General features: G+C 38.8%; 2 protein-coding genes across 7 annotated transcripts in view; one reads left to right on the top strand and one right to left on the bottom strand.

Annotated features, from left to right (window-relative positions):
* Positions 1-24,287, top strand: part of LOC138694548 (cuticle protein 19.8) — a 117,897-nt gene extending 93,610 nt beyond the window's left edge. For 2 of the 6 annotated variants that reach the window (XM_069818398.1, XM_069818392.1), the window contains exons 2-3: positions 16,765-18,964; positions 23,556-24,287. In XM_069818398.1, the coding sequence (XP_069674499.1) occupies positions 16,765-17,634 (870 nt within the window). In that variant the 3' untranslated portion in view covers positions 17,635-18,964; positions 23,556-24,287. The remainder of the gene's footprint in view (positions 1-16,764; positions 18,965-23,555) is intronic. The other 4 variants (XM_069818395.1, XM_069818396.1, XM_069818397.1 and 1 more) reach the window with 4 other exon arrangements.
* The window catches only part of dib (Cytochrome P450 302a1, mitochondrial), a 93,964-nt gene continuing 74,302 nt past the window's right edge, over positions 6,303-25,964 (bottom strand). Inside the window, exon 10 of the transcript XR_011330970.1 lies at positions 6,303-6,526. The gene's annotated coding sequence lies outside the window, so the exon portion shown is untranslated. The remainder of the gene's footprint in view (positions 6,527-25,964) is intronic.

Here is a 25,964-nt window from a genome sequence, read left to right on the forward strand (position 1 = left end):
ATGTACTGACGTGAAAACTAATTTGTAAGCTCTCGCTTAACCTGAATAACTTATCACCTCTTTTATGCTAAAATGGACTTTCCAAACGAACTTCGGTTCCAGGAAATTGGGTAAAAATCTTCTTTCCTTCCCTTCTAAGGCCAATGAACTTGCCAGACCAGTGTTTGTCTGTAAGATACTCTTTTTTTTTTTACATTTTAAATAGATGGCGTTTTTGTAGTATTTATGGGAAACTTTTGCATTTTGATATAGGCCTACCCACTTTTATTTTAAATATAAGCAAACTATTAAACAGTGCTTTTTAGGCACAAACATAGTTTTTAGGCATTTACAGGGTTTTATGGTTCATTTAGACGTTTTAGGTCCTATAGGATTTTAATAGGGGGATACTGTGTACATGAAACGTAGAGATATCTGAATAACATATGTCTAGAACGTAGCAAACAAAATAGGCATGGAACTATAAATCCGTTTTCTAGTTATAACTCCGCTTTTCATTAAAATGGAGTTACTGACATATTTTGTAGCAAGAATACCCATATTTTTCAATGTTACAAGGAAACACATAATTATACAAATTATCACAGTGCTCAGAATGTCAGCACCACTTTATTTGTTTACTAAATGTCCTATAGACGTAATCACTTCCAGAAATATAAATTTCTCACAAAAATATTCCAGATGGAGTTACACCATTATTTTGTGCTCTGAGCTCCTCATATGATAGGCCTATACGAATTTTATCACTAAAAAATAATGCGTAGTGTAGCCGATGGGGTGGCCGGCTTACCCGGACAGCACAGTCGGCATACAACTCATTCCATAAAGAGTGCACAGAAAGCCTACTTAGGGTTGAAGTGTTCAGGGATGCTCCATATCGCGCCTGGTAAGCACCTCTATAGCTCTTTCTTAACTTTTAAGTTCGTATTTTATGTTAAAATATTATATATAATAAACTATTTCCTATTTCAAATAAAACTTGTAATATTGGAAAAACGAATATTTTCACCCTCGAGTCGTGTATACTGTCCATACCAACAGCGTGTTGGTGTCATACAGTTTGCTAAAACGTTTTGTAGAAGACATATTGTCAAATTTCCAGCTGTTCCAGGTCTCATTCAATTTGTCAAATTATGATTTCGGAATTGTTACTCAAAACCCGGTATTTCAGGTGAACTAGATGAAAAGTGTGACTTTGTCCATATACACGCCAAGAGCATTACACCTCACAGACTGTCGCCGCTCTCTTCTCGGCACATACTGTCGCCGAAGGCTGCGATCCAGTCTGGCAAGTGCTTATCAATAGCGAGCTGCAGGGCGCGTGCCGCGTGCATTCATTTCAAAGACACTGTAAAGAGAGATTCATTTAGACACGCGATACGTCTGCTCCTATTTAACCGAACCGTTAGCCCAAAGGCTAAACTGCAAAAGCGTCGGCTTTCCAAGTAACAATTAATTGCTTCTTACTTAAGTTAGATTGAATAATCAGTACTTTCCGAATGCAACTCAAATGTTTTACTTAATTTACTGCCACTGTTATGTGCCCACGTAACTGACTATGGACGTCAGACAGACGCAACACATCACTCATCGCTGAGAGTTACCGCACTCATAAGGTCACTTTAGACCAGGGATGCAAAACTGTGCTACAATATTGTAGCACACGTCACAAGCCGGAACACGTAACTCATCCCTTTCCTTCATCCCTCGCGTCATGGTAGGGTAGGAGGAGAAGAGGTACGTATGTATTCAGCGTTCTTGTCAAACGTCCCAGAAACGTCATTGAAAGCTCTGGCCTAGTGGAAAGAGTTTGTTTGTTGTGATTTACTGTACGGCAGTAGTACAACATGCCTGAACATTTGACAGTCCAAACTAAATCACAACGTATTTCAGAAGGCCTGATAGAATCCATTAAAAGTGGAAAATTCTTATGAGATCATCGTACTACATATAGTAAAAGTGTAAAAAGAGAATTCACATTAAAATAGAACAAAAAAATAACCCCAAGAAAATATAAACATTGCAACTTCAACCGCGAAAAATAGTCGTCAGTACTCGCTGAAATGTGCAAAGGGTACGCGGTGCCGTCCCGTGTGCACCGTCGTGCAGCAGGGAGAGATAGAGAGCATACCCGCTAGCAGCTAGCGTTTTCCGCGGGTAAGAGATGCTAGCCTCAGCGTGCTCTGTGCTGACGACCCCTGGTCTATATCATTTAGGCCTCTAATTAGTACAACAGAAAACCAATATGAGATAGAAGTGATACAGGCCAATACAAATAATCCTTGTTTGTAGAAATATCCAAAAACTTTTTTTTAATTGAGGGCAAGAAACCAGTACATAAGAAATATGAGAAAGCGGAAAATATGATAGCCCAAAAATAAAAACAATAACAACCACAAGACAGTCTATCGAACAGAGCTGAAAGAAAGTAGAAGAATCTACGCTGTCTGGAGTGTATTTAGAACATTTGCATTATCCAAAGAATTTCTAAACATTTAATGTCCATTCACAAATAATTTTATATTTAACTGCACTCGTAATTTGTGATTAGTTTATAAGATTGTCATTGACTCATGACATCATGAGACACTTCGGACCGATTCGATAGCCAATGTAAAGGTAAAACCAACCTCATTACAAACTAAATCGGCCCAGATGTTGGCGAGAAGTTAAGATTCTCACCTTTACAGACAAAAGGCATTAATGGCAGTAGGGATGTCAGTCATATGTGCCCGTTGTCTTTACTCGCAAGGAAATACCCGAACAGGCCCAAAGGGGATTGCTGTGTACGCAGCTGCGGCTCGAATGAGCACTGCTGATTGGCAACCATTCGCTAAAGCGAGAGCATTGTACAACTAAACCCCACGTTCAAAGACGTGTCTGGTCTCCTATCCAGACCGCCAGCCGTGATTAAATTCGTGGCGGACAAAACAGACGTTGCAGAGGGCTTTATCTCCCTCTTTCATTCCACCAACACTCTCCACCTCACCCCTCATTTCACTATTCGTCCAAAATAGGCTGGGGTGGAGAGTTGGGAATAGAACGAGTTTCCGATGCTGATAGGATTTAAGGGCTTGGAGCTCCGACTGGGATTTAACAGGTACTCCGATGGGACTTGGCTCTGTCAGGGCTGAGGCAGTACGGTCTGCCTGTCAGCATCAAATTCACGAATGCCACCCAGGTCACCTGTCGGACTGGAACAATGATCGCATGTAGGATCCATAAGGGACCAATGTAAGCCTAAATGCATGCATCCATCATGAGTCGGGTCTTTGAAAATTCAGGCAGCCAGTTCCCACGTTCAAATGCCAAGAGCAAGATCAGGATCGTACGATCCAAGCTCGCCACCCTATAACCCAACTCTCTTTTACGTTTGTTTTTTCTTTCCTATAGTGCATTAACTATTATGAGACACATGAGGTATTCTGTTTAGATATTTTTATCATCTGTATACTACACCACGTGAAGAAAACACTGAACAGCTGTTTTGCCGTCCAACGGTCGAGTATTGGTTTGAAACGTACATCATTATCATTATTATTGTTATTATTATTATTATTATTATTATTATTATTATTATTATTATTGTTATTATGGGCAGGGCATGTAGCTCGTATGGGCGAATCCAGAAATGCATATAGAGTGTTAGTTGGGAGACCGGAGGGAAAAAGACCTTTGGGGAGGCCGAGACGTAGATGGGAGGATAATATTAAAATGGATTTAAGGGAGGTGGGATATGATGATAGAGACTGGATTAATCTTGCACAGGATAGGGACCGATGGCGTGCTTATGTGAGGGCGGCAATGAACCTTCGGGTTCCTTAAAAGCCATTTGTAAGTAAGTATTATTATTATTATTATTAATACTATTATTATTATTATTATTATTATTATTATTTATGCTGAGATATGCCAAATTCGTTTATCTTCTCTTCGAATTACTGATGAATTTGAGTTATAATTTATTAATGTTTTATATAAAAGCCGTCTATGTGCTTATCAAGGTAGAAATAGTCATTAAATACTATAGTAGGTCTACATGTGTAGGAAATCAATGATTAATGTTTTCGGAAATATTTGCTATCTTCAGATCAACAATATAGGCTAACACAAGATTGTGAAAAACAGTGATTCATAATTGGTTAAATGTCAATAAACAATATATACACGTTGTACAGAGGAAAAAAATATACAGGGTGTTTCCGGGTTAATGTTACTAACTTTCAGGGATGATGGGGAAGGGCACATGTACTAATTTGATATAAGGAACCCTGGTCCGGAAATGACTGAGTCAAACGTTATAAGCAAAAATAGTTGTGTGGAAATGAAATAATTTTATTTCTCTGTATACCTTATTTATATGTATTTATCTGTACATCTTACACATACTGTATTCATCTGACGTTGTTTACGTTGTCTACCTACAGTATACCGTTCAGTTCATTGTCTGAGGGGTGGGGACAGGAAACTACACTAAAGCAATGCAGATGGCGTAATGTGTAACGGATATGGTCAGTCCTGATATGTACGTCTGTAGACAGCAGTGTATGTGTACCAGTTGCAGTGTCCAGTCGATCAGTCCTAGTGAAATGGAGGAGTGCACGAGAGCGGAATATGCAGACATGATTTTCGAATACGGATGAGCCAATGGAAACAGTAGACAAGCTCACAAATTGTATCGGGTCAAGTACCCACATAGGAGACATCCTGCCCATACCATCTTTCCACGACTGTTCCAAAAGTTAAGGGAAGGAGGACACGTGGTCCCAAATTACAATTTAATTTCCATACAACTATTTTTGCTTATAACTTTCGACCCAGTCATTTCCGGACCAGGGTTCCTTATCTCAAACTGATACATGTGCCCTTCCCCATCATCCTTGAAAGTTAGTAACACCAGCCCGGAAACACTCTGTATAGTTAAAAATTAACGTGTTGAATAGATTAAAATAACAAATTTGTTATAGATGGCTTTTACATAAAATATTAATAAATTGTTACCTGCTTATCGGATTGTTACCAACATGATCATAATTTATAATTTACACACATTTCTTATTACGGACACTTCGATCGAAGTACTGTACTGAAGGTTGCCTTTGTTATCCCGAAATTTCACATTCGTCGTAACTATAATCAAATTATGTATTATATCATATGTTTATTTTTTTCTCTATTATGATTCTCAATCATTAACTTTGAACAGAAGGAATGGGAGTCAAGAACAAAATATATATTTATCACACTTTTAAAAGTGCAACAACTGCAATATCTACAGCAATATCGTACGATAAGTCGCTTGCTACACGTGCCAGAAGTTGTAACCTCAACACAGACTCCGCCTAGCTGAATTAAATTCATGACAGGTGTGCCATGAAGAAGGGAAACTCTACACCACATCCTGTTTCCGAATCCGAACATAAGACGAGCTGCTAGCCAAGCCTGAAAATGGTACAAATCTATAACATTCATCTTAACAAGCAAGGACTACGGGCTATTGGCAGAAGATGTGTATAGATTACATTGTGTCATCGGTGTTGCGTAATGCTGTATACACATACTGTTTTGTAGTTACATTCTGTATTGCGAGACACACCTATATCATTTTGAAAGAAAGAAAGAAAGAAAGAAAGAAAGAAAGAAAGAAAGAAAGAAAGAAAGAAAGAAAGAAAGAAAGAAAGAAAGAAAGAAAGAAAGAAAGAAAGAAAGAAAGCAAACAGAACTTTCATCGATACATTAAATTCATTGAAACCCGAGCAGTTCCTGGTGATCTTGTAAGAGGATATTCACATCGGATTTTTGGTAGGATGCACCAGTACCCATTGGTCCATAATAAGGAATGAAACTTCCTATAAAAAAGAGGACATCTTTTCTACAAAAATACGCTGGTACCACAGACATACATTGAGAACAATATCATACTATCAAATTTTAGTTAACAAAATGGCAACAATCAAAAAGAAGGAATCCTAATTTACTAGACTCTGTACATCTTGTTAAACTTATCATTTGCCTTTATATTGGCATATGAATGACTTGCGTTATATAACAGGCCTACAGAATTATATAAGTTTATACTACCCAAATTTAAAATTACCAAAACTATCCTTACAAAACGTAGTGAAAGTTCCATACTTATTTAGTTTGATTTAAAGCTTCTGAGAAATTACTGAAAATATTTTAATTTTAACCTTAATCGCTACATTCACCCAGGGGTTTCATGTACTCGCTTCACTGTTCTTTATTGGTTATTTTACGATCCTTTGCCAACTGCTATGGTTATCTAGCGTCTGAATGAGATGAAGCTGATAATGCCAGCGAAATGAGTCCAGGGTTCAGCGCCGAAAGTTACCCAGCCTTTGCTCTTATGGGTAGAGGGAAAACTCCGGAAACACCTCAACCAGGATTTGAACCCAGGCCCGCTCGTTTCACGATCAGACATGCTAACCGTTACTCCACAGCGGTGGACCGCTTTACTGTTGTCTTCTTTTTGTGCCATGGATTCTGTCAAAATGAAACTTTTTCTCTGGAACCAAAAAAGAGAACATTTCGTCATTTTTCATAAAAGTCGCTCGAGCAGTTTTTGTTTACTTAAAAAAGAAGACGTAAGGTAACCCTACATCTGTCCAAATTTAACCATATAGTTGAACCACGCACAGCTTATTCATTTCGTCATTACTAGAGCCCGGGCAAATATCCCGTTGCTTGTAATGCGTGCGTGTTTCGAATATAGCTTGTCTGGGGGAGTGGTGGAAGACTCATTTCAGGTAACCTCAACTGTAAACAGGAGGGGCAGAGGTATATAAGTAGCTAGTTACAGTACACATATTAACAAATTTATAATCGACAGTAAACAAATCATTTCACATTGTAATAATCACTAGATATGTAAAACTGAAGATGTAAGAAATTACAACATACCTATGTAGATAACTTACCTCTCTATCTGGTAAATAATGATATTTTGTGCAATACAAAATATACTAGATATCAATTTGTATCATCTTCTCTTTGTTCGTCAAACACAATTGCAATGAGTAGCAGTATTTTTTTTAATATTTCAATAGTGAAGTTTCTCTCTGATGGGAGGAACGGAAAATATTGTCAATCATGTTCAAAAGTGGATGGAGTTTTATGAGTTTCTAGCAAACAATTTCTTATTTTAACCATTGTAGTATTAGTCAGGATTATTCTCAAAAATGATTTTAATTTTCAGCTGCACTTTTTCTGTGACATGCCTAGGAGCTGCTCTAAGCTTCTCAGTTTGTTTAATAAAGTTGTTATACAAATCGTAAGCATTCAGACATGTGAATATTTGTCGTTTCTAAATTCTTAATGGTTTTGTCACATCTGCAACATTTGTTTTTAATGAATAGCAAATGTTCATACAGTTTGCCTGTGGCATAACTGTCGTCAGTATTACAGTGTTGTTTTAACTATTTTCGTTTCCAGTCCTTAATTTATGTGTGATATAACTGACATTGGATGTTTTTTCAATACGTTATGAAAGTTTGTCTACCAAATTTCTCCAATAACATATTTAATGTGACAACACATGATGTTTATGATATTATTGAGCTTCATGTAACCGTAGAATAGAGTATAAAGACTGAGCGACTGCAAAAAAACGTTAACTTGTCCGTACTGCTATCGTATCAGAGATTGTACAGCCCTGAGCCAGTTTGTGCCGTACGACTTCACGCATACTATGCGTGTCGTGGGTAACTTAATTTCAGCTTCAGTGAATACCTGTCCTAGCTCTAGTCATTACATATCTCAACGTAACTTCTAAATTAATTATAATAAGCATTAATATCCAATTATTCTTTGCATGGAATGTAATTGCGTGTCGGTTTGAAATAGCGTCGTGCAATACAGTCACTATGTTCTGTTCAAGTTTGTCGAGTGTGACGTAGTTCGATATTTGCCGATGTTCGCTCTGCAGAAGGAGACCTATCGTGTATGATCCACCTTGTCATAAAAATATTTGCTGTTCTTCGCTTCCATCCCTTCATGTTTTAACCGTTTAAGGATTTTAGCACAAATCTTGCGATTAGTTTTTCTTATGACATAAGACGAAGTTTGTAATGTCTTGGTTGCCTCTCTCATGTTCGAACATTGCAGGACACTAGTTTGAAAGTCCAGAATTCGATTCGTAAGCAAACTATCCTACCAGACCGTTTGTTGTCGTTCTTTCACGCCAGAGCTCATCTATACTTGGCACGCTCTTAGAATGGTACCTCGAATCAACAAATGCACGTGGTCGTTTCTGATATATTATTGGTGGTTCATTCCCGCGTAACATTTCTGGGCGTGGTAACACACAGCACAGTATAAGCAGATCACTGTTGAAAATGGACGTGCATTTAAAAATAATTTAGGCCTAATAAATAGAATTATGGTAGAAGTAAAAAAATTGTAAATTATAGATACAAATATATGTAAATACAAATATGAAGTTATAAATTATTCATTAATCATTATTATCCTTGAGCTCTCCTATGGCGGGCCCTTGACAACGAGTATGTTGGTAAATGGTCTACACGACAGGTCAAGGTAATTAGGCTAAATAAAAATCATAGAACTTACGTGAATGACTTAGTTGCTATCGGACAACACGCCAGTTCCTTCCGAATCAGATGGTAACACACAGCACAATTCATTTTGTAGATTGTACCAATAAATAATTTACTCTCACATAATTCACAACACCGAACACAATTCACTCCTTTCCCATAATAATAATATCACAATTCACAAATTCATAACACAACAGTTCAATTTACTATTCGTAGCACTTCATAAAAGTGACCGATCAGCTGAAATTAAACTGCCCATCTGACATGTCACACTTCAATTAAGGCTTAATCTGCAACTGTAAGATTACGAAATGCTGAGGTCAGGGAAGTCACACACACATCCTGTATGCTGTATGCATGGCAATTAGTCACGATGACATCATTCAAAATGGAATCATTCTCTATCAGCAAGGTGTTTCAGCATATATAAAACATTACGTTAGGCCTACTATTACTGCATAGTATCATGGTGTACACATTAATCTGACCACAATATATAACTTTTCTGTGTTTTGTATTAATACGCTCTACTTTTTATTGCAATGAAAGTTATTGTTTATTTTATTGTAATAGGCCTAATATAAATTTGTAACTAAGTTTTCGTTTAATACTTGTAAACGGCAATATTGCAAATTTTAAAAAACAAGAAACCATTTATAAAGAGGGACTAGTTTTCTAATTGCGCACTGGCGTACTTTGGTGTACAACCAATTGCGAGATCCTTGTCCACGTGCATTTGTTGATACGAGGGACCAATCTAAGAGCGTGCCAAGTTTACTGTACGTTAGTGTGTGTACTATCCAAGTCGAAGTACATGAAGAAAACCTGCTTCGTAGTCAGCCTAATTCAGCACAATAAATTGTTACGGAATATGACGGAAATTGAACTCCGATCCTTTCTCTGAAAAGCCGTCAACAAACTGACTCAGCTATGGTTGAGCCGCAGATCGGTGGTACTCGTAATAGTAGTAGGCCTATAGTAGTAATCCGTGGTGCGACAGCCAATGAAGGGACAAGGCAGACCAGCCGGATGCAGGCCTCACGTCCACATGCCTCGGCAGAGATGAACGATCATTCAACCAGAATGGAGATATCATGTGACCAGCACGATGATCCCCCTAGCCGCTACAGCTGGTTTTCGTAACCGGATTTCGCTACCTATCATAGCTGCACAAATTCATCATGATGCTGTCCATACACTGGCCAGAATTTCATGAAAAATCAGTAGCAGTACTAATAGGTCTAAGTAATAATAGTAGACTGACAGTAGCATTATTTTATTTAACGACGCTTTGACGTGCAGAACTTATTCAGTAAGAAATGGTTCATGTAACCGCGAACCTCTGTCCAACGCCTTGCATGGTAAGCACTAGACTGAGGACGATTCACCGATGGAACATGTCATAAGACCAGGACAAAAGAAGACTTGCTCGACTTGCACTTAGGCTTACTTCAGCCCATTGTGCGCCCTATATATGCGATGATAGCCCGACAAATGGCCTAGGTGGCATTCGTGATTATGACGCTGACAGGCGGATCATCCTGTCTTAGCCCTGATATTGCCAAGTCCCGTTCTCGAACGACTAGCCTGATAAGAATCAAGGTCTGGAGCTTCAAGTCCTTTCTATATCAATAGTGGAAATACCTACTACTCCCATGACTTCTCCACAGCCTATTTTTAACTACTGAGGGGAAGGTGGAGAGAGTTGCCGCGTTTGTGGCTCAAGTGCAAGGGCGCTGGTCTTCAATTGAAGTGGCCCTAGTTCGTTTACAACTACTGGACAACAAAAACAATGTAGTAAGAAATGACTTGCTAAAACGTTGATGAGAATGAAAGGGAAATTACGAATAACAGAGCACACTGTAATGATATTTTATCGTTTCCTGTAGTGAAAATTGTCAATAATAATAGTAATAATAATAATAATAACAATAATAATTGTGAGCCAAAAGCCACTACCCATTTCAACAACCGTTAAGAACTTGAAAGCAACTATTGAGAAAGTTAAAAAGAATGACTCGGATCAGATAAAATATGTGTGGAATTTTAAGTGTCCTAGATCGTCTTCAGCGATACATCATTGCGAAAGGAACACAATGTTTAAGACAATGAAAAACAACGTGTGGCGACTTTTAATCCATCCAATATAATGGATCTGCCATTACTGTTGATTGTGAAGTTAATGAGCTACGGAGAACCGATCTATGTACAGACCAAGAAAAAAAAATGGGCCGCCTAATTTTACTGTTCCAGATAAAACGCATTCCGCATGTGCAGTAAAGAAGAGCGCCTAAATATATGCTACTTGTGGACAGTCTTGCGAAGCTTGTTGTCTACATTCAGGAGTACTGCTACCAAGACTCGGCCCACATTTTACTCTTATTTCCGTATCTGTACAAAGTAAATATACACGATTTGTCTATATTATGTATCTTTTTACTAACATACGAGTGCAATATAAAGTTCAGAGTATGAGGGTACTGCATCAATTCGGATTTTCGGATTTCTAAATTCTCGAGTGTTACTTTTAAAATTCAAATTTAAGATGAAATAATGAAAAGAAGACAGACAAATTTTGAAGTGTATTTTATTTATAGCAAATAAAGTATATATATATATATATAGCACTTCATTTATAAAACTGAGCAGTTTAGAAGAAAAATAAAGTCAATATCTGACAAAACTATAACAATACGTTCTTGAATTAATTGATTAATTAATTAAATGGGATTTTTTTGCTAATGTCGGGTATTCGATTTACGTCATTCACCCATATGAAGCCAGTTATGCAGACCAATTTACCGACAGAGTCGTTGCCCAGGGTGCGCCATAGGAGACTGGTCTACGCTACACCCACGATGAGATAAGATGGAGATTTGTTGGGAAGCTGCAAAGGAATCGGAGCTCCCGGAGAAAACCCCTATGTTATCTGGACCATTGGTTTGCCCAACACAAATTATAAATAAGCAGGGAGTACAACGGGGATCCAATCCGGATCCAAAGGATTATAAGTGCAGCGCTCTAGCCACTAGACCACCATTAAAGGGGAAATGAGAGGAGAAATATTTAAAAGGTACACGAAAACACGTCCTTGTAAGAGAAATTGGGACTGAGATGAGAGGAAGTGTCTACATGAGCTCCAAACCTGCTGGCTACTTGTTTCAGTCCGATTTTCGTTCTACTTGAAGGAACATCAGTGAAAAGGGGAATGTCGAAAATGGACGTAACATAATAGTGACTACATTAGAAGGGATATCGAAAGCACGATAGAACAGCAGCAAAGCAGAATCGCCGAAAATGTTAAAAGCAAGGGCAACGAGTGGGAAAAGGAGCGTCGCAGTCATCGCAAGAGAAGGCATCGGAGCCTTGTGCTGTGCGAGTGACACACCAGTAAAAATGCCTAAATACATGTGGGTAGGGAAAAATTAAGTACGTGGCTCATTTCTTTCAGAGCACATTCCGACATTTGGCTTAGCGACTTAGAAAAACCACAGAAAACTACAGGCAGGATGAGTTGTCTCAGTTTATGAGACTAGCCAATTGGGAATGAGATGATTCTAATAAAATATGTCCCGATCGACCCTAAGGGCATAATGTGGTGAAGGGCGGCTACTCTTACCAAGGGGGAAAAGGAATGTGTGTCCCTGGCTCAGAGATTAGTTGGGGGTGCAACATCCGTCGTTTGGGTATCAGTCTAGTCAGCTAACCGAGTCCAGCCCCGTCAACCAATCCCGGAATTTAGGGATATGTACGAGGGATAAAGGATAGAATCCTTGGTGTGTATATCATAGCCCGAATTGTAGTTCATTATGAGACAGATATCGGGGTATTTCTGACATAAGTTGGGGATGGATCTTGATCCTGACACTCGAACAGGCAATAGTTGCTATCCCTTCAGGTCGCTTCCAATGCTTTATTCGAATTCGCCAGAGACTGAGTTCAGCTCCGTCAGCTCAAATAGAATGAAGGAAGGAACGAGGATCACCACAAATAAAAGAGCGTGTAATTCTTGAAATTATGTGTAAAAGTGAATAATGCAAAAGAAAAACATGGTGCATAAATGAAATCACTTTCACCTGCGTAGACGCGCACACATAAGCTCGCTAAATTTTAAAAGTCTGGAGTTTTCGAAAAGTTTAGATTCTCCGGAGGTAAGGATTTATGGCATCTGTATTTTAAACTTACTATAATTATAATGAAATCTAGCAATCGACTCTAGAATTACGGCAATGTTATGTTATGTTTTATTTAACGACGCTCGCAACTGCAGAGGTTATATCAGCTTCGTCGGTGTGCCGGAATTTTTCCCCGCAGGAGTTCTTTTACATGCCAGTAAATCTACTGACATGAGCCTGTCGCATTTAAGCACACTTAAATGCCTCGACCTGGTCCGGGATCGAACCCGCAACATCGGGCATAGAAGGCATAGAAAGCCAGCGCTATACCAACTCCGCCAACCAGACCGACAGAATTACGACAATAATAGCTAGCCTATATTGTCATATTTGTGTTATTTACTCGTATGATGTGTTCATTATACAAAGTGAGCCAAAAATCACAAATCATATTTTCGACAACGTTATGGACTTCAAAGTACCTATTGAAAAGGCTTTTGATTTGGATCAGATACTATACGAAAAAGTATGCTTGAATCGTTTTCAGTGATGTATCGACGCATAAGGGAAACAATTAGAAAATTAGTACCGGTAGTGACTCTTTGCTCATTCTATATACTGTAGTGTGGTTAAAAAGTGATTTTAAAAAGGATTAAATTATGTTTGTTAATACGAAAAGGTAGATAAAATAATTTGCCAATATGGCTACTTTTTTCAAGTTCTAATACGTAGGCTCGTCTCTTTATTTCAGTAGCAGTGCATGAAAACGTAAAGGAAAAACATCCCAACGATATTATAGTAGGCCTATATTAATCTAAAGTTACATGTGTACATAAAAAGAGGTAAATTAAATTGGATGTATTGAACAAAACAGACCATCTTCTGAAAAACAATAATTATATAATCATATTCACTATAGGATAAAAATCCATTGATAGCTCAGTTGGCAGAGCACTGACTTACGATTTCTGCGGACCCAGATTCGAATCTCGGCAATGACGGAGTCTTACGTGTGGTAAACAAAGCAAAGATTTGAGGGAATTTCTCTGGGTTCTCCCGTTTCTCTCCCTCATTCTATCATCAGTCTCCATTTCAACATTCATTATAATCTTAATAATATTCCCCAAAACTGTGCGGCGTGATGCAGTATTGTGAGTAGCGTTTCACGAGACATAGTACGCTTTCGGGAGGGATGGAAGGGTACTCTAGTGGGACTTCAATAGACCCTTAAGATATACAGGCTCAATAGACAGATGGAAAAACACAGTTGAGTCCCGATATTTATACCGATTCTATACGAACACGACCGTTCGGACTTCAAAAATGATACCAGCTAGCTAGCTAGTCTTCAAAATACTCAACGGTGTCAAAATATTTAAAAAATAAGCAAAGAATTCAAATTCTCCTGTGAGCTTTTTATTTTCACTTTTGTAGATATGGTATGTTCTATTTTAAAAGCTAATTAAAACAACTAATTCGTGCACAGTCAAATAGGCTATACGTTGGCCTATATAGTATTTCGTCTTTTTGTTTTGGGTTTATGATATTTGCACTGTATATAATTAATTTTACAGCAAATTTTCGATTTTATGCTATTTATCGCGTCGTTCGAATTCAGTTTCAGATCACTCAGGTATTTTTGACAATAAAATTGAAAGATGTAATAAAAGGGTCGGAAGTCTGCTGTACTGTCCGGATTTTTCGTCAATTGAATCACAGGTGACAGTCGGAGAGGCCATAAAACCGGAGGAAGTGGCATTCCGCGCGTAGGAATCTGAGAAAGTGCCGGGTGTAAAAACACATTCGAGCTGAACAAGAAATTAATAGAGAATTGACTGAATTGGAGTGACTTTCTCCACAATGTATATGACGCTGCCCCCGTTCTCACGCATGCGCCATTGTTAGCGTGGAACAACATTCTCGTATGTCAGATTTGTTGCTCTTGTTTCAAATGTTTCTGTGGTCTCTTATTTCTTTCTTCTTTCTACAACTTTTTACAACTACAGAGATAATTCGGCGGCGTCATTGAGATAGTGAGATCATAATGGAGAAATGTCAGAATTACTTAAGTAATAGAGCTCAAAGTATAAAACAGTGTAAAACATGTGTTCTGTTTAGTAAGAGACGTTGCCAGCTGCAGCATTTTGCGCAATGTGTATTACTGGCAATTCGTATATACTGAAATTCAGTTCGGTCGCGTTCATAAGCACAGGTGAAAACCGCGCATTCCATTAATGTGACCTACATGGATTACTTCAGCATCATCATGTCAGCCCACATAACATGAACTTGACGATGAGGCTCGAACCAAGGTCGTCGCCCATACAGGAACTCGATCTCGCATTGTATGCTAATCACGCGACGCTCCAGCTTGCTCAAAGGGTGGAGTAAGTCTAATTCCATTAACTTCTGGGCTACTACTCCACAGTCACCGTACCAGAAGAATCGTGGAGTGTAAGTTAAGACAAGAAAAACCGCAATATACGATTAATTAACCTAACACTTTTTTTTTTTCAAATTAATTCAGAATTATTTCTGAAACTTCAAAACGTATCTATTACGGAACCTCATACCTATATATGTGTAGGACTATATTTGTCATTGTTTACGCCATAATCACAGCTGAAAATACAGTATTAAAAAAAGGGTGCGCTGTACATGGTTGCTCTTTCCTAAGGTATAAGCGTTTATCTCAGACATAAAAATACATTAACTTCCGTCAAATCTAATAGTACTAGATTTCTCTCAACACGAACTATTATGACATAGCGTAACTAAAGAAAATAATAATTGTTGCAGTACATTTGTAATGCACAGAAAGAAGAATAGAAATCTTCATATTTCTGGAACATTGGCACAACTTTAGTCGAACGGCTAGATGGTTGGAATTCCACTCTCTATAATAAGAAAAAAAAGGTATGATTATGGATCTCAACCACATTACTATTACTTTTACAAAAATTTAATTAGGCATGCAATAATTTTTAGGACCTATCTGAAAAACTAGTAACGTACTGTAGTCTGTTAGAGGTCTGTGTCGTCGATCCGCGTTCCTACCGCTGGCGCTGTAAAGTTGTAATACGAGTACATGGCAACATATTTCGATGTGCACATACCGTCGGAGTTTGCAGAAAGAAATAGTAGCCTATTTAAAAAGGCATGAAATATCCAAATTACTGCAGCAAGAACTTTTCCGGAGTAACTACCCTAGATCGCATGACCTCACTACCTTTCCATTAGGGGAAGAAAGGGGTTGAAGAGAAGTCATATGGTTCCCTGTGAGAAAGTAGAATTCGCATCCTGGTGCCCAGTCCTGCATTAGGGAAAGAGACCCTGCCCTCATGAGATACTCTGGGCTATTTCTATTTGTATGTATGTATGTATGTATGTATGTATGTATGTATGTATGTATGAACCTCTGATTGAGGTTCTAGCTAATATGTACACTTATTATCAGACAGTACATCTCACTTGACGATGTGTCAGGGGAAGAACAATAATATTGTTTGTATAGCCTACATCAATAGATAGATAGTGGCAAGTTGATCCTTTTCTGGCAAACCGGCACACTAGAAAAATGAAGCTGTTAGTACCCGCGCATTATAGAGTCCATTTAATACATCCAATATGATACAGGCTTACTTATTCGCAAACAAAAATTAAAAAAAAAAAAAATCTAAGAATTTATGGTTTTATAGCCTACTTCCGAAGTAATGATAATAAAAATAAAATAATAATAATAATAATAATAATAATAATAATAATAATAATTTTGTTTCGAGTGACACGCGTTTCGTCAAGCAAGTCACTTACAATGCCGTACCGATACCGAAATTGAATTCCGCGCTTATAATGTTACATTAGACATAGGCTATCTACTGACAGAGACCCAGATTATGGCTTCTCGAATTTCATCTTATACTCCTGTAAACTTTGCAACATAGAAAGCTACTGTTGGGCAGTTTTTCCTCCAAATACTCTTCCCCCTGTCATTCGCACATCTCATTTTACAAAGTATCGACGCTAAACGTTTAAACCTTGTTGTTAATTAGTTGCCTAACCTGTTACAGGTGGCTGTCGCCGGAGTGACGTCGGCCAAGGTAGGCGGAACGGGCGGCTGGGACAACGCCCCCAACACACAGTACCACATCCAGACGGACGAGGGCCCGGAGCGCTATTTCCGCTATCAGACCATCAGCGGACAGTACCGAAAGGAGAAGCGCCTGCAGGATGGTACTGTGGTGGGCACGTACGGTTGGGTGGATCCCAACGGCTTCCTGCGTCTGCGCGACTATGTGGCCGATAACACGGGCTACCGAGTCGTGCGCACCAAGATGCTCTTCGTGGGCAAGGACGACCCCATCGCGGACGCCGTCGCCAAGAGCAAGGGCGTGCCGAGCCAGGGAGGTACCGGCGTCAATTCCTTGCCGGCCGTGTCCTCCACGCCCGCCCCTCCCACTCCTTCGGCACCTTCAACCACCTCCGCGCCCGCTTACGTAGCTCCCATCTCTGCATATCCATACGCACAGCCCGACATCACGTCCAATGCACTGCCTCCCGCTGACACATACACCAACCCCTACGTACTAAGCAACACCGCCGCGCAGTACCCTCTGGTGCCCGCCACCAGGCGCACGTACGACGTGGGCGCCTACCAGCAGCAGAACTACGCAGCAGCGTCCAGCAACGTCCAAAGCTACCAGCAGCCGCTCTACGACGGCATAGCGGCCACGCACAACGGCTTCCGCTACTTCCTGCCGCGACAGTACCACGAGGAGGAAGGCACCGACGACAGACGTGCCGGCAGCTTCGGTTACATCGATCCCTTCGGCATTCGACGCGTCATTTATTACAACACGGCGCCTGGAACCGGTTTCGTGCACAGGAAGAACAATCGCTATGTGGGCTTCAACGCCACACCGTACGATCCTCGCTACTAGAGGAAACAACTGACAAGACGGCTCGGCAACCATCAACAGAATAACAGAACACCATCTTAGTAGTAACCAGCAAAATAGCAGGACATCAACTTGCTAGTAATGGGCATAAAGAAAATAGGCATTTACTCGGTAATTATCTTCAAAATAACGGACATCAACTCCGTAAGGATCAGAAAAACAACAATATAAATTTAACAATATTGTAACATTGAAGGAAGCAACAGAACATTAACTCAATAATCAATAAGTAAAAGCAACAAAACATCTATTCGGTAACAATTAGTAATATAACTTTAATCAGTTCGGTAACACTGTATAAAACAACAAAACACCAGCTCGTTAACAACTAGCAAAGCAACAGGACATCAATTTAGTAATAAGCATTAAAAATCACCAATTCAATAACACAATATCGCCTCAGTAGCAATAAAAATAAAAATGTCATCAACTCAGTAAGAAACAGCAAAGTCGTAGGAAGTTTGCTAAGTACAATTATTTATGAGACATGTTGCCATATTGGACTCTCCTGTGCTTCCTCTAAGAAGATGAACTCTGTATCGAAAGGAATGTAATCACACATTTCTTTCATATAGATTAGTCGCTCTTCTTCGTCCATTGAGGCATTACTATTAAAGTTATTTTTTAGAGATGATTCTCGATGAAGGGAGTATCACTGCCAAATTTTGTTATTGTCGTTGGGATAACATGAATTTCTACGACGGTCAAACTTACAAGAATATGCAAGTTGTTGACAATCTAATAACCAGATCTTGAAGGTAATGAGCGACTTGATTATCTTGACAAGGATATCACACCCTCATCATCAGCTGTCATCTTGATCTTGTCAGCAGCAGGCTGATCCGTTGCCTGTTTTTACATTAATTTCGTGTTCACTTTTTAATGAACATTAGATGATTGAAATATGATGTTTTACCAAGAAGCTACATAGGTACTGACACATGAGATCCAAAAACTATAAATAACGAATTCAGTAACAATTATAATTAATTCATGAGATAGACTTTCAAATCTCGAATAGTAAGAAAGGTTTCTAGGTTTAGTTCGCCAATATTTCGCAGACATTTTCTTTATTTATGTTCAGTTTTTCAGTAGTACTACTAGAAGACTCCATACTTCAAGGGAGTTCCGGTTAGATTGGCAAACCTTGAAGAGTCCAACTCGGGACGTTCCCACGCAGGAGCCACGCCCTCTGCAAGGCCGTTCACATGCCCAAACACAGCAAATCCACTTCTCCGCCTCATATACCTTCTCAACAGGAGTCGCTCTCCAATCCTGGAACCACACCGCTGTAAAAATGTGCTAAAAGAAGGTACCGGTATAAGATGCATCACTGATCTTTCACTTCTTATTAAATGGCTCGTTCGTTTCTTTCTCATTCTGCGTCTTCTCTCTGTTTCTCTTCTACATCTTCCCTTTGGTAGCCTTCCTCTGTCTGCTATCACATCAGCTTCTGTCTGCACATTATGTTATAAAATGCAGTCACATTCAACAAAAACAGTATATGATGCAATGGTTTCATTTGTTCCGTACTACTTCGGAATTGACTTGAGTGCAAAAAAGGAATGGATGGCAATAACTTTCGTAATTTATGGCGGATATTTTTTTCAATCACACAGTCGTGTGCTCGGCAGTCCTATTGTTCTTCTAAGCAAAGTTAAATAATTATCTGGTTCATGTGCCTCCACCATGTTATAAGAACGATTGATTATACATTCACAATAATCTTTTGCAAGGTTTTCAAAGAAGTGTTTCGGGGAACGTTGTCATTTAGCAGAAATTAGGATCTCATTTGTGTAATTCTGCAGCTACCACACTGAAAGAAAATAAAATCCTATAGCGAGACCAAACTTTGGAAGGAATATAGAAAGATGTTACAAATATAGCAAAGCCATTAACATAGTTTCATTTAACGACAATATTATCTGTTTATTAAGTGAGATAAATATTACAAAATATTGAAATATGTAAGACGGACTATTTCATAAAACATATTAGACCTCTTCATTGGTAATGGTAGAGGAAAAACAAATTAATGAAGTACAAAATATTATTCACAGCCAATATTCAAATTCTAAGCTGAATACCTCTTACCAGGAGTATTTGAGTGCGGATGACGTCGAAAGGCCATATCCCATTAATCCTATTGAACTCAGCTGAGATGTGTAATAAAGAGACAGCAGTGAAAACAGTCCCTTATTTAAAGATAGTGCTCTTGAGCAGACGGCTTGTAGTGTAAATATTGTAGGCTATATGTTTAACAAAAGACTGACATAATAGAAAGATCTTGTTAAGAACCAAACTTTAAATTTAACGAACAGTACTGACAAAGTGGCTCAGTGCTAGCGCGCTGGGCTTATAAGTTGGAGAGCCCGGGTTCCAATCCTGGTTGATTCACCCGAATTCATAACTTGCGTTGTTGCCGTGGTTCAGGCGACACAGGGGTTTCCTCCAGTTACTCCACTTTCCCTTCTCTATCATCATCTCACCCACCACCTCTGGATTGTCTGACAAACTAATGACCTACGTACGCTTCTCAGTACTAGTGACATTTATGAGCAACGCTCTTAGAGTGGGGGCGAATAATGACAAGTTAAAAACTCTTTGCACAAAAATTTAATGAACATTCTTAACCGAGTGAAATTCAACAAAAGCTATAGAAATTTCTCTCTAAAAGAATTAAGCGCTACCTAATATTGTATATAAATTTAAGTAATAATTTTCTATGCGAATTCAAGCTGCTCATGAAGCCAAATCTAATTAAGAGTTTGAGACTTCACTAAGTTTTAAGATTGTATTTTCAGAAAATTTATTTGTTCGAATGACCATTACCAATTTCAAATGGTTATTTTGTGAGTTATATTTATGTTTTTTATTTCGTTTTGTTTCAGTGTTATCTAAATTCTTGGGTCAATTAATACCACGCTGTTCAAAGCACGGAACTTCTATGTCGAATACTGGATGTCTCAGCTTAACGTGGGCCGCGCACGGGATTTCTCCATACCGGTTGGTATGATCAAACTACATTACACACGTGCGGCGTGTTCTCAGTCAATGTGAGTGAGTCATTCCATCGTGTATTCATAACTGATGTTTCGTCCGTCAAGTTAGAAAAATTTCTGCAAAAAATTCCTCGTATAAGGGTTCCAGCTCATGAAACAAGATAGTAACTTAGTAGGCTATGTGAATTTCTTGTGACTGGAAGTATTATAGATAAGAAAGAAAAAAGGCTTTGACGGAATAAACATTGAGTAACATTGTCTATCGCTTGGAAAATCCACCGAAAAAGCCCATAAATAATCGGGAATTTATAGTTCTTCAGCACATAGAGCTAAAAAGTTGTTAAAAACCAAACCATACAATATGAATGCGCTTCATGGGTTCAACAGAACGATCCTGAGAAAAGGCGTACATTTTGTGAATGGGTTGTAAATATCATGCATGATGGAGAAATAGACCCCTATCTTACACTATTTTCTCCTCCGATGAGGCGTCGTTTCATCTCCACGTCTACGTAAATCCACAAAATTACCGCAGCTGTTTCACGTGAAAAATCAGACATTATTCATGAGGTTCCTCGACGATGTTAGAGTTGGCAGGTACAAAATAATTGTCGAACTTTCTTTTTTCAAGAAACAATTAATGCCGATAGATATACATATGTATATGATTTTATAACCCTTTTCGTTTCAATTTGATCGAGATGGAACAAGATTACGCATTCTTTCAAGAAGATTCCGCCATCGTTCATACAGCGAACTTTCTACAAGAAATTAATAAAGTATTCCAGGATAATCATTAGTAGACAGTGGATGCGGGATGACTTATCGTTGAATGTAGATGCACATTTACTATATGTTACATTTTTTTCATTCAGACCATTAGCTCAACAGGTTTTAAACGTAAACAGACGATGTCAACATGCTACTGTATCTTCGTACAGTCAGAAAGAAAAGAAAAATAACGTATTGTAGTACATACTTTGCAAGTTCAGTCCTCGTCAACATTGATGCAATTACCAGCGTTGCAGTAAACGACGATATATTCTCGTAAGTTGTCGAAGCTGAATCGTCTTCGCCTATCGCTTAAACAGTTTTTGTATCGAGAGAATTTCTGAAGAAAACCTCTAAAATGGGGATCACTCAATTTCTTTAGAGGAATACTTGTATTGAGCATCATGTTACACGTGTCGTTAGACCCGCACAACTAGATGATGATGATGATGATGATGATGATGTAGATGGTTTCTCAGATTTCATTTCAACGCATTTCCTGTGCGATGTACTGTTGCAATGTTTCTCTATAGCCTGAGTTGTTCTGGTTTTTATTTCAATTTTACATACATTACACACGATATTGTCTTCGTTAATACATAAAAGTCACTCTCATACTTCTTAATTGCATTTTTTATCTCTAAGCGAATTTAACGTTTTGACTTCGACATTATGAATGGATCAGCACTACACTATTCAACTCGTACTAAATACTTGAGCAGGATAACACAACTGCACACATTGCGTTGCAATGTGGACCGGGGTTCCTTCGTTATGTACGCTACTATACTCGCCAGATACACAAAAGACGAAAAGACGAACGACGCGGCACGTGCCATATACTCCGATACGAAACAACTTCACTTTCGTAAGTCATCCCTATACACTGTCTGGTCATTAGTGTTAATTTATGGTTCCCTCCATCCCCCGATCTGATCTGCAATTTTTATCTGTGGGGTTAATTGAAAGTTAAAATATATAGGACAAACCCACGCATCTTAAAAGATTTCAAGCGTACCGGTAATACCCGTAAAAAAACTGGAATGAAACTGGAATTTCTGGAGGGGGACATTAAGACCCACATTGCGACTTTTTCAATATCTATTCCGTCAAAAGATTGCCTTTGTTTCTTGATGGGAACTTGGAGGAAATGCTAAGAACATTCAAAATGTAGCCTATAGAAAAGGACGGTAGTTTCATCGTATTCTTAGTTAAATTGGGTGAGTATTTGATATAATACCAGCGTCAACTCAGCTCGCCTTGTAGCCAACAGGTGTACCGTTGCTACGCATCCAAAAGCCGCCGCGCGGGCGGACCATATTAGACTGAAACATCCAGTAGATTTGGCTTGGCTTTTCGAGTGCCAGACCCGGGACTGATTCTTGAACTTTGGCTTACATTTTCCCATTATGCGTCCTATATATGTGATGTCCAAGTTCGATAGGTGACTTGGGTAACATTCGTGACTCCGACGCTGACAGGTGAGCCATTCTACCTCAGCCCTGACAGCGTCACATCCCATCCCTAGTCGAGTACCTCATAGGCCTACACGCCAGGGTCTGAATCCCAAAATCCTTAAATCTTATATCAGCATCAGAAACCCATACTATTCCTAAGATTTCACCCCACCTTTTTCTAATTATTTCGCAAGATATATGTAGAGTGTTGGTGGAATGATAGAGGGAGTTCCCCGAGAGAAACCTTCTACAACGTCTGCTTTGTCCACCACAAATTCCATCAAGGCATGGCTGAGGATTGAACCCGGACCGCCTGGATGGAAGACTAGTACAGTTCAGCCACAGACTCGGCACACCCAGTAGACCACTACATTAAGCTATCTCACTTTATTACACATCCGCTCCGGTTATTTGCGACACACTAGGTTTCTCCGAAGGCCGCAGCCAAACAAGTTGTTGATGTTTCCACATCACTTAGATTGCCTCCTCTCACAGCAATTGATAGAATACCGTGAAATAGATTACTCCTCAGTTTGGGCATCCCTAACGAAAACAAGAGAAAGTATATTTCAGATTGTACGTAGAGTTTTCCTCGAACCCGAAGATGGTGTTACACATTAATGTCATGGCGTGTGTGAAAATGAGTGAGTGCTTATTCCTTGTTTTGTTTCAGGTGCATATCTGGGTTATTCCAAAACTTTCAGCATGTGTCCGGCCAGTATGAAATTTTCAAAGCCTCTCCCCCCCCAAAAAAACAATAGAAAAACCAGCAAGAAGAAAAGGAAGACAAAGAAGAGAAGAACAATAATAAGACGATCCACATACTTTTTCAAGTGACGCATCATTATTCTTAGCAGGAATTAGGCATCTGTTTGTGTTCTGTTCATCCGTGAAATGAAAGTCAATGTCATTTGGAAACGCGACCGGCGTAGAAAACATTGTACGCGATTATAGCTAGTACCTCACGTTAGAGTAGAAATAGAGAATTTAGGATTACATTTCACTTTATTCCAGGGTGTCATCTAACTATATTAATGAAGAATCAAAACCGTATGACATCAACGCGACTCATGCAGTGCCACGGCTAACACAAAGTAATTTATTAACAAAGGGAACAACCGTGTGTTGACATAATGCCAGGAAGGCTTGTGTCCCTACTGTAGTGTTTATAACACGTACCTTATAGTGTCACTAACTCTGCTGCCCGAAGCAAGAAATACTGTTAATAATTATTGGGAGCAGAAATATTTAAAATGGTTTTAAAACGTGTGCATTGACGATCTTGGAGATCATTGTTCATTTACTCGTTTTCAATGAACTTCGGTCACGAGATCGTCTCTAAGTCACAGTGAGGATTGGTCGCCTGTTATAATTGTATGTACAATAAATATTTGTGAACCACCCAGTCTAGTCTCTTTTATTCTACGCACGTAACACATTGTACGCATTTCAGCACTATAATCATCAAAGAAATTCAGATAACAAAGTGCAAAATATTAAATATGAGACGAGAATTTGACCAACTACCATTCTACTCTTATTTAAGAATCCATTCTCACCTTACAGCAGACATTTTGGTAATTCACACTACAAATCAACAAAGGGCTATAATTTTTTTTAAAGGTGAGCCATGAGGTCAAATTTAAAAAGAAATCAAAATTTGATTTTGTTTCGAAAAATTGTTTTTAATTTGATGCATACATACATACATACATACATACATACATACATACATACATACATACATACATACATACATACATACATACATACATAGGATACGTGTTCTGCCCAAGTGCAGATCTTTCATTGCAAACCCAGCTTTCTCCAATCTTTATTATTTTCTGGCTTCCTCTTAGTCTCGCATATGATCCATATATCTTAATGTCGTCTATCATCTGATATCTTCTTCTACCCCGAACTCTTCCCGTTTATCATTCCTTCCAGTGCATCCTTCAGTAGGCAGTTTCTTCTCAGCCAATGACTCAACCAATTCCTTTTTCTGTTCCTGATCAGTTTCAGCATTATTCTTTCTTCACCCACTCTTTCCAACACAGCTTCATTTCTTATTCTGTCTGTCCATTTCACACGCTCCATTCTTCTCTATATCTACATTTCAAATGCTTCTATTTGCTTCTCTTCACTTCCTCGTAATGTCCCTGTTTCTGCCCCATACAGTGCCACACTCCATACAAAGCACTTCACTAGTCTCTTCCTTAGTTACTTTTCCAGAGGTCCGCAGAAGATGTTCCTTTTTTCTATTAAAAGCTTCCTTTGCCATTGCTATCCTCCTTTTGACTTCCTGGCTGCAGCTCATGTTACTGCTTATAGTACACTCCAAGTAGACCTATTTGAAGCTGTTCACTTGCTCTACTGCCTCATTTAGTATTCGCAAGTTTACCTTGTTTATTTTCCTTCCTATGACCATCGTTATCGTCTTGTTTGCATTTATCTTCATCTCATACTCCTCATTAGTATCGTCTCCTCTTCTGCTAACAACGCCATACCATCAGTCAATCTTATGCACTTTATTTTTCTTCCTCCTACTATCAACCCTCCCATGTTCTGAAAACAGTTCTTCACCAAATCCTCCAAGTAGATGTTGAACAGGGTAGATGATAAAGGGCATCCTTGTTACTCCTCTCCCTATTTCACTTCTGTAATTTGGTATATAATATTAATTGAAACATTCTAATTGTCAGTATTTTTAATTACGTATTATGTTTTATGTTTAAAAATACTGTGTTTTTACACAACAAATATACATATTTATATCCTACTTTTCATCCATTTATTACACATAAATGACAATACATGAGAGGATCAAATTAGAATGAAACAGTATTACAGTCATTAGGATTATTACTTACAATTCAACGTAAGCACCAGCATTTGCTGCACATTTTTTCAGATATGGCTGAACGCTCTATAGGGCACAGCCCTCACAAACATGTAATTTGGCACCCGACCACACTCCTCTCGAATTACCGCTTATAAAGTCATCACATCCTGAGGTTTCCTGGTGTACAGCTTTTCTATATGGTTTCCAACAGAAAAAAGTTAAACGATGTTAAATCTGGGC

This window comes from Periplaneta americana, chromosome 2, assembly GCF_040183065.1.
Source record: "Periplaneta americana isolate PAMFEO1 chromosome 2, P.americana_PAMFEO1_priV1, whole genome shotgun sequence".
NCBI lineage: Eukaryota > Metazoa > Arthropoda > Insecta > Blattodea > Blattidae > Periplaneta > Periplaneta americana.